We start from the raw sequence: 10,905 nt of genomic DNA on the forward strand, positions 1-10,905 counted from the left end.
TCTCATTCTCATTAGCTATTAGAGCCCCTACCCAACTAAGTGGTACACTACCACTTACCTATAATTTTGTTTCTGTCCCGCACAATGACGTTAATGTATGGTCACAATTAACCTTGGGTAAGGCAAGAACATACGCGACTGGTTAGTAGTACTACTACGACACCTTATGCACCAAGTATACCAACCAATGCGATCCATGCCTTTGAGCTATCTCATGCATACTTGTCACCAAATTTACAATGATATTACAAAGACAATAGTTGAAGCTGCTTAATTGAGTCGTTACTAGAGATATTTGACCTACTATGATAAGCACCATACATTTACATCACACCCATGACTCGTGAAAATTCACCGTTACATTTTGATGTTAGTTGGTAATCCATGTAGGAAACGCAGGATAATTGGTCGCATCCGCAAAGTTTCTTAAGAGTTGGAACTTGGAAACTGTAAATAAAATGAAACAATAACTGGTAAAAGATGCAATACCATAATGGACAGTATATCAAATGCAATCTGTACCGTTCAATCTCAATTTCAATTGAGCTTCAACATTCCCCTTTCAGTGCTCAAGAACCTTCATAAAACAATGGATTCCATTGATTCCTCACGAATTGTTTACATATATATTGTAGATCTATATATTACAAACCCATTTCAAAGATTCATCTATAATTACACCCAAAATACATATATAATCTCTAACTTAAAAAAAAAAAAAAAAAAAAAAATGGAAAATGAAGAACAAATTGATTCCTCAAGAAGAACCAACCTTAATCGTAATAACCATTGGTAATTAACGCCATTATTTTTGTTTTCACTACCAAACCAAACAGTTCCTCCTCCATTAACTTTGATACATATTCTTCCCAACACCATCATCAAAATTCTGAGCATAACTCTGAGAATCATACTTAAAACCTTGATCACGCCCAGTTCTCGAATTCACGAGTTTCCTGAATTCAAATCTGATTTTGTAAAAAACATGATGTAAAGTTCCTTTCTTATGAAACCCTAACATAGATGATTCCTCATCATCCATTTCCAAATCTCTAGCAAATGTAGGTTTTCTTGACAAGATCCAAGCCCAACTCAAATCCCACCATTTCTTAATCGAACTTCCTGTAGTTTCTCCGAATGAAGACATTGATTTTGTTCTACGAATCGCCCATGTACTTGCCTGAGTTGAAATATCAGACGGAATTATTCCAAATGAAAGTCTTCTTCTTAAACTACCTTCGGGTGACTGCTGGTTCGAAGATTGGGAAACTGGTAATGATTCTTTCAAGGGTCTTGCTGGTAATCTCTTCTGAATGTTCTCTAACATACTCATGATGATGAATTTGATCTAGCTCTGGCTAAACTAGTTGCACAACAAAATGAAGAGTTGGTGTCGGTGAGTTTTTAGAGAGAGAAGAAGAAAGAGTAAAGAGGAGATGGAGAGGAGGTGACAAGTTGTGATCACAGTTCCTACTTCTAGTCTTCTACTACGACATCTCTACAGGCTGTTTTTATTCGTTTTGGGGAGTTAATCGTTGGACCCACACGCACGCAACAGTTTACCTAGTAGTTAAAGCAGTTGCAGGTTTCTTGTAAAGGTCGGTAAAATTATTTTTCCGACACGTGTGGAGTTGAAGATCCATCCGGGAGTGGTGGAGGTCAGAGGAGTGTGGAAAGAGGGGTAATTACGAAGTTATTTAACCACTTAAGCATGGTTGGTTGTGGACAGTAGGAGACTGGCGCGTTTACTTTGAGTCTGATTTCAATATAAATGAGGTTTTAATGAGTAAATCTGGTTTTATTAACTGTTTGATTACAATAATGGTTTGTTAGATGTTAAATCTAGTCTGACTCATAATAAAAATTCGCAAAACAAAAGGGAAATGTGAGATCCAGGAATCAAATACTGCAGATGAGGAACTTTACGGGAATCATGTCGGTACCGTACGTATACTTCAATAGTTACGTTTCTTTTTTACTACGCGCCGTGAATGTTTGTTATGGTGATGGCAAAACAAACTCCCAAATTGATCAGTTTTTGATCTTCCTTCTTTGTGAAATTTAAACAAGAGGTTTTTAATAAAGTGTCCGTGTGGCATTAATTGGGCTATATCAAAAAACGTTCATGCCCTTAAATAATTTAACTAGGACCGAGTTGGTTAACGAGTCGGAGTAAACTCAACTCAGTGCCGAGCTAAATCAAATCCCAACTACCAGTGTTAATCTTCTTCTCCAATTTTTTTGTTAACAAAACCCTAACACAATAGAAGTCTGTGATTCACAAATAATCATCACGAAATCATAACATTGACCATGCCACATCTTTTATATGGTTTATACATGCTAAAATATACTTGTTTTTCACACATTTCACATATGGGTAAAAGGAAATCTACGGTGCGGCTACGATGTGGTCGGACCACATACTTCAAATACGTGATTCCTCTTTAAATAATGACACGTCACATTAAGTAAAAGAAATTTGGAAAACAATTTTTCTTTTTTCTTTCTATAACTTCCTACTTATTCTCAAAAAGTGTAACAGTCAAGGGAATTTGGAGGGACATGTTTTTTAGTTAAATAGGTGTCAGAAAATGAAGAGGGACTACATACAAAAACGATGTGGCCGACCACATCATAGCCGGGGCGAGGAAATCTATTTCTTTGCCCAAATCAGTGAATTATTTGGTTGGGTAAACAGCTGTTAAAGAGTGATCCAAACCCACAGGCCTTATCGAAATACGCTTCTACAATTTCATGCCAACTTGAGTAACTAAAAGGAACATATTTTGAGACATACTCAAGGTTCGGTTGATAACCTATGTTTTCGTCTAGGTTCGGCTGATAACTCATATCAGCCGAATCAAGTCAGCCGAACTTAGACAGATGTATGTCTCAAAACATTACTCAAAACAGGTTTCAGCCAAAATCCGTCGACAAAGACGAATGAAATTTAATGCATTTCGTGATCAAAACACACAAACCTTGTACCTCCAGGCCGACCCTAATTGCAATTTGAACCCCAAATTCAAAGCCATCTGAGACGTTCTGTGTTCTTCTCGATCTCTATTTATAAGTGTTACCAAAACACCAAACCGGCCCAGAATTCAATTGCCAAAGGATAGTACTTCAATTGCAATTAAATTCAATTTCAGACCACAACAGACCCCCCAACTCCATTCGATTTTCATTTACATCTCAAGAACTGCACCCGTTGTATATAATTTAAAAACCCCCAAAATTATGTCCAACACCAATTTGCCCACAGAACACCACCTCAGCAAAACCCCAATTCCATCCCATCTTCATTTACTCTCGCCGTAGACCTCTCCCTTTTCTTGTCTTTACCGATGATGCCATCTTCTTCTTATTAAGCTAAATCCAAGTCTAGATTTCACACTATTGGAATTATTGTATCAGCTGCTTGGTTAAGAGATGAAATTAAGGTTAGATCCATTTTTCTTTATTTCGATGAGAACATAAGCTTCTGGATAAGAAATTGTTTTTTTTTTTTTTAGGTTTTGAGAGAGAAAGATTATACTCTCGAATCTCGATGCTTTCAACGTTTCATTAAGAGTAGACACGTCCCGCCTACTTTTCATTTGTAGCACTAGAACGAGTTGGGAATTTTGAGCCGTCGATCAATCCAACGGACGGTGAAAGATGATAATATAATATCCTAGAATACTGGGCAGTTTAGTAGTTACGCCCGTTAAAATCTCATCTCCACAAATGAGAAATTGACCAAGTCCAAGAGATTTTACTGTTTTGATGGGACCAGACGGAATTATTAACGGTATGGGCGTTAAATATATAATGAAAAAACGTGGACATTTTCTTAAATGCATTTCCCTATATGGACATTCTTTTAATATTCACCCGTGCAAGGCAATTCTATACAAAACATGAACTACCAACACTTTGTATTACTTAATAGCAAAACACCCAATGTTGAGTGAGAAATAACCCACACCTGCAATATGATTCAAGAATGGAAATAACAGAAGATCTAATTTGTATTAATTGGATTGCAGAAACCCAATGTTCAGGGAAAAGATGCAATTTTTACTTGAATTACATTCGCTCATAGGAACACAATTCATGTTTATGATATTTTTAACTGTTTTTATTTTTTACCTTTTCTTATCCTCTTTTTTCTTGTATTAATTGTATTGCAGAATTCCAATGTTCAGAGGAAAAAATGCATGATTCTTACTTGAGTTACACTCGTTCAAAAGAATACAATCCATGTTTCTGATATTGTTAATTGTTCTTTTCTTTTTTTCTTTTTTCCTAACTGCCTGAAAGAAAATTTTTAAATAAGAAGAGTAGTAAATTCCTGTTGCAGTTAGTTATTGAACAAAGACTGAAAATTGGGTTTATATGGGAACCCATTTCAGAAGGATCAAACCTTCGCCATATGAAGGCTTTTGGTCCCTCAAAAGCTCTATCCAACGGATGGGGACCCTTATGTTAAACCAAGATATTGGTGAAGTTATTAATGGAAGCAACTAGTTGGAGTTGAGTTGTCTAAGAGAGAAACTAGTAGAAGTTGAAGCTGCTTCTGTGGAAGCAACTGGGTAAAATTGACGCCTTATTCTGGAAACAACTAGATGAAGTTGACATGACGTGTTTGGTTTGGACGTGAAGTAAACTTGTGAAGCAAGGTGTTTGGTTCTAGAGAGTTCTAGAAGAGTTTTATTTAGAGTTTGATCTTTGTTAGGAAAGTGCTTTGAGTGATCGTCAAGTTTGTGAGACTATAAGTAGGCTGTTGAGCCATGAGAACTGTACACCGATTTGATTATCAATGTAGTCGATTATTGCTTCCGCGTGTGCTCTCCTCTCTCTTGCTCGATCCTACATATGGTATCAGAGCAAGGTGAGAGGAAGAGAGAGAAGAAGTGGAAAAAGTTAAAGATTTTTTTTCATTTTCGATAGAGAAATTAGTTAAAAAAAAGGTTGCGCAAAGTTCTGATGATAATTGAAGTTGTGTTTGGTTTTGCTGAGAAGAAGGCGTAAGGTCTTAGGTTACTGGCTTACTGCTCCTTGACTTGTTGCTTGTCAAGCCATGTTCGTATGGGTTTGTTCGTGAGGGTCTGAAAGAAAAAAAGTTTGAGCGATTGTATGAAGAGTTGTGTCAGGTATTTTCAAGATGAGACAAAACAGTAAAGAAAGTGGTGATGATCGATCTGGTGTAATTGTAAGACCAAAACTCAGTTGATTTGTTGACACCAATTTATGTTGGTTATGGTGGATTCGGTTGAAACGTTAAAATTGGTTTCAGTTGAGAAGAATAGTAAATGAAAAAAAAGGAAGAACGAGTCCGAGAAGAGTTAGAAGTGCTGATCGTGAGTTGAATTTGATTAAGAAGGACATGAAGCTTGGGTATGATTTTAATAAGGGCTTGGATAGTATTTTTCTGTTCGAGATGAAGAAGAGCAGTTGATACCTTGTGTTTAAACGATTGAGATCTTGTTTCTTTGTGAAGAATAATGAGTTGGACAAGATTTTGTCCAGGGAGACAGCGAGGGTAGACATGGATGTTGGTTGTTCCCTCTTCAGCAATGAAGACAAAGGCGGACTGGCATTTGCACGAAGAAGGGATAGGAAGGAAAGTGGCTCGATGGTGTGCTGATTTGGGTCAAGTCTCGGTGAATCAGGGTGGCTTGAGAGTCTGGTTTGTTCACGGTGGTGCTGCTGTTGGAGATTGACGAATCAGGGAATGGAACGTGTGGAGTGCTGGGTTACTATTAATGGAGTTTGATTGATCCGCAGATTACTGGTTGAAAAGATTTGCTCGAGTTGGCTGCCAGTAATTTATGGAAGTCGGGGAGAAGCTCGAGAAAAAAATAAAAAAAATGTATGAAGGAATTAAATAGCATTAGCTGAACGGTGGTTTCCATTATAAAGTAAATACAAGAGTTTTGAAGACGTGATGATGACTAGTTGTTATTCGGGAGTCTGGTAGTTGTTGTTGTCAACGGGATAGCTTGAATTTGCGCTGGGCAGTGATGATAAATGAGAAGTGGGTTGCTGCTAGTATCGGCAGTAGACGATGGAGATTATTGATGAAGTCCGGGAGTGGTTTGCTGGTGATGATTAGTGTGAGAACAGAGATGAGTTGGTCTTGAGTAAACCAAACAAGATGGTGCTGCGGCAGAGCGTTGAAGGGTTTTTAGAAGATGAAAGAGCTTTGGGTGAGTGGTTGTTTCAAAGGGTTAGGTCATGGATTCGAAATCAAACAAAAGTAGAAGATCAAAGTTGGTATTGCAGTCGAGAGAAGAACTGGCACATTTTGATGATGTTGAAATGGTATTGCAGTTGAAAGAAGGACTGGTACAGTTTGATGGTGTTGAATTCGAATCAGAGGCTTAGAATGATAAAGAATGTTGGATGGTGATGTTTGAGCTTAAGGGATGATGGCATGTTGGAGTTTAAGCTCAAACATACTGGAAACTGTGCCTACAAAGTGTGGCCAATTTTGTAAAGAAGTACGCTTGTGGCAGAAGCGTGACTGGAACAAAGAAGAAAAGACAAGAAGAAACAACAGTAAGGTTGTGAAGAAAGAGAAGTAATCACCAGGAGGTGATGAGAGAGTGAAGTTAAACAAGAGATGCGGTTGAGCTACAATGCTCAGTGAAGAAAGTAGAAGATGAGCTACAATGCTCGGTGCTGAGTTACAAATTACGAGTGAAGTAAGTTTGTACGAAAGAATTTGGTTTCGTGTTTGGTTAGCAAGTTGGTGGAGCACAACAATAGTGTTTTCTACATTGTTAAGGATTTCTTAAGAATATATCGGTTTAAGGGAGGATCTTGGAAGTTAAACCAAGATATTGGTGAAGTTATTAATGGAAGCAACTAGTTGGAGTTGTTGCTGTCTGAGAGAGAAACTAGTAGAAGTTGATGCTGCTTCTGTGGAATCAACTGGGTGAAGTTGACGCCGTATTTTGGAAACAACTAGATGAAGTTGACATGGAGTGTTTGGTTTGGACGTGAAGTAAACTTGTGAAGCAAGGTGTTTTGGTTCTAGAGAGTTCTAGAAGAGTTTTATTTAGAGTTTGGTTTATGTTAGGAAAGTGTCTTTGTTTAGAGTTTGATCTTTGTTAGGAAAGTGCTTTGAGTGATCATCAAGTTTGTGAGACTATAAGTAAGTTTCTGAGCCATGATAATTGTACACCGATTTGATTATCAATGTGGTCGTTTATTGCTTCCGCGTGTGCTCTCCTCTCTCTTGCTCGATCCTACATCTTGGGACTTTGAAATGGAGAGAACGGAGTTGTCACAAGCTCTTGCAGTAACGGGTTCATGACTTCCTCATTAAAACTTTCAAAAGTCTCATAATCGCTCCAATAATCGTCAACAATGCCAACGTATTTCTGTGAATTCCAACACTACAAGCTTGGTTATTTATGTGATGTCTGGAAAACATCACTTCTGTGGCAAGAAAAACAATTAGGATTGTACCAAATATCTATCCCATTAACATTTTTCTGACTCTTGTCTCCAATTTTACTCTTCTTCAATATCTCGAATCAAACCTCGACTGTTGACTTCCTTGCGAATGTTAGTTACTGATTTTTCGCAGGACATGGAAGGTTCCATGTTATTTGATAATAATCTCTTTTATGTGGTAAGCAATGTAAACTTTCTAGGATTCATTAAATGCTTTATTTGTCGCACTACCATGATTTGCAGCTTCTTTTTCTCTTTCGAAGCGAAACCCTTTTTCATTTTTCACCAATCTCCATACATTCTCCTTTCTATGGAAAACACCCTCCCTATCACATAAATATGTACGACCGAAAATAATTTGACAAATATCCAATGGTACAACATCATATGTAATTTCGTCTTTAAACTTTTCGTTTATATCAAACTTGAACTTACATTTCATCTTCCCTTGTACCTCCATACTTTTCTGTAGCCACCCCAGTGAATATGGTATCGGATGCGGAAACGCATTCAGCCCCAATTCCTTTACCAACTGTTCTGAAATTAAATTTTGTTGTGAACCACTATCGAACAAAGTAACAACGGGAGTCATCCTAATCTGAGCATATATACCCAAAAAATTTATTCTTTAGTTTCTTCAAGAATAATACCCTCCTTACCTTCCATACATGCCAACTTTACCTTCAATTATGGAGAATCTTTGACCGCTTCTGTAGTAGGTTAAAATTGATTCTGCCAAAAATGGTAAAATGGGGCAGGTTGATGAGAAAAGTCTGAACCTTAAACAAATGTACCGGCCAATCTGTATAATTCTGGCCTAAACCAAGAAATGGTCGTTCCAGTCTTGCTTCAGTCATAAAGGAAGGCGAAGGGTTGATCTTAGGGAAGAAAGCAGAGAAGGTGCCAAGATCAGAATGATGAACTCTGTAAGGTGTGGTTTTTTATGACGATGTATCAGAAGATATAACTTGCTTTTAAGTGGTAATTTTTATGTTCTTTGTGCTTTCTGGACACTTGTGTTGATTCTCGATTGAATAGATCAAAATCTATTTATATCAAGTCATAGTCTAACACCCTAATCTCATATGAAGTGGAGGTTGTGGATTAGTGAAGATCGTGTGAAAGTGATGAAAACCATGTCCCTGTCGTCAAGGGAGGAGCGATAGGTTTTTCATCCACTACTCCTCTACTTATCAACTGTCTGCTTTTCCTGATACTTTCTCACAACGGGTGTGTTGTACACCACACGATGTAGACAACTAAATACCCTGATGAACATCCCTTATTTGTGACATTATTGATGTCTCGAGTGTTTTGGTAGAAAATATTACTTAATTGTAAGTGTGACTTTCACAGTAAGCTAACCTGTATGACTAGAGCTTACATGTATGATTAAGGTTCACCAACATGACCAAGGCTTACCTGCATGCCTTCGTAAGAGTACGTCATGTAACAATTTGAATGAACCAATAATGTGAAACGTGGTAGTTGTATAGTGGGTCCAACACCATGACATGTGAAAAGTGGTCACAAGGAGTAGAGGATAGAATGTATGGTCATCTCAACAACTAAACATGTGTTGCTAGTAGTGTATGTGAGACCTACATGTAATGAAATATTTCGGCCAATCACACGCAAGATAGGTTACAGATGGGTCATGAGTGGCAAGTCAAGTTTCATGAAAATATGACTTGTCGTGTAAAGAGGCCTAAAACGATGCATGGTATAATCTTGAGTAAATAGAATTGAATAAGTCGTGTGGAATAAACTGCCGAAGTTAGACACATGATGAATTTGATACTCACACAAACCTTGTATGCATTGTGGATGGATGAGATGGGTCGCGGATCCTTTATGATGATCGCGACCATTGAAAGACGTAGATTAGCCTTAAGTTTAAATTTTGCAAAAGTTTTTGCAACGCTTATAAGCGTGGTAGTTGATATAAGCCAAATGCAACACTAATTGCAACTTATAAGTGTTGCATTTATGGAGCCTTTAGCGTTGCAAAATTATTTGAAACGGTTACAAGTGTTACAAATTCACATTCAAGGGTTGGACATGCGACTTATATGGACAGTCGCATGTGCGATGCATACTAAAGTAGGCCATTGAGAGCTCGTCAAGTCGACTCCGGGCATTCTGATTGGTCAGAATGGTAGAGGGACTTCCATTGAACTTGATTGGTCGATCATGTTAGGAGCTAGGCTAGCCAAATTGAATGACCAAGTTGAGTGGTTGAGATTATTCCGCGACTGACCTGGGCAGTCACGTCCTCGCTTGAATAGAATTTTAGGCAGCTCGGTTGGCCTACTTTGGCTGGTTACTGGGAGTGGAGCATGTAGGCTATAAGCGACCTGATTGGCTGGAAAGGTAGAAGGGCGACATGTAGTCACCATGGAACCTGATTGGTCGAGCATGGTAGAAGCTAAGCTAGTTAGATAAATCGACCAAGTTGAGTGATCAAGATCATTCCGCGAATGACCTGGGCAGTCACGATATCACCTAAATAAAATCTCAAGCAGCTATTTTTTATTTTTTTTGATACTAAGAATCTCAAGCAGCTTTCCTAGCCTTCTTTGGCTGGTCATCGGAGCAAGTAGGCTATGAGCACGTGATTGGTCGATTATGAAAAGGGATGACATATAGCTACTGTGGGACCTGATTGGTCGATCACAGGAGGCGTAAAGTCTGTCAATTTGGACGGCCAAGTATCACGACCTGATCCATAGGTCAGTCACGATTTAACCCCAATTCATAATTTCGCAAATTCCACCCTAATTAGTATTTTGTACTAACCTGAAAAGGAATAGCTTGATTCGTTGCTTGGCTAGGCAGAGTCTCGGCCAATATGAATCGAGATATCATGCTTGTGCCTATTTTAGTCCAAAAATAATTAAATTGTGTATGTTGACACAAAATTAGGTCAAATAAGCGAATTTTGTATATTGAGACAAAATTGAATAAATTAAACAAATTTTGTGTGTTTACATAGAATCGTTAATTTGCTACTTTTTGTGTCTAGCATGGCAATTACCCTGTCTCGCTAGCACAGCTATGATACTCATTACCAGGTTCTCTCATGCATAATTTAATCAGATACTTCAGTGAATCCATGTTACTCAGATGAGAATGAACATGGATGTCAGGTCAGTATTAAGAGTTTAGTTGAGGAACTTAATATTAAATAAATACTCATTAGTCTCTACACTAGTGCACAATTCATTTAGGAGTTTGAGTTTTCACTATAGAACACCTGAGGTTATTGAAAATGCATCAATATTGTTCTGATTATATATATGTATATATGTGTGTGTGTGATCATGAATTACTCAGTAAATACAATTATATATATGTGTATATTATCGAAATTCAGTGTTGCGAAGCTTTTAAATATGGCCACATACGTACAAAAGAGAGGCATATAGGGACTGCACAAAATTTTATATATTC

General features: G+C 37.8%; 1 protein-coding gene across 1 annotated transcript; it reads right to left on the minus strand.

The window, feature by feature from the left end:
- Positions 1–847: 847 nt before the first annotated feature.
- Positions 848–1,333, minus strand: LOC113350638. Its single transcript, XM_026594772.1, has one exon. It carries the CDS (start codon positions 1,331–1,333, stop codon positions 848–850), a length of 486 nt encoding a protein of 161 aa, XP_026450557.1.
- Positions 1,334–10,905: the final 9,572 nt, after the last annotated feature.

Source organism: Papaver somniferum, chromosome 2 (genome assembly GCF_003573695.1).
Source record: "Papaver somniferum cultivar HN1 chromosome 2, ASM357369v1, whole genome shotgun sequence".
In the NCBI taxonomy this organism is placed as follows: domain Eukaryota; kingdom Viridiplantae; phylum Streptophyta; class Magnoliopsida; order Ranunculales; family Papaveraceae; genus Papaver; species Papaver somniferum.

What these genes read in the sequence shown, in the direction of transcription:
- LOC113350638 (XM_026594772.1), bottom strand. Translation starts at nt 1,333, where the DNA reads ATGAGTATGTTAGAGAACATTCAGAAGAGATTACCAGCAAGACCCTTG.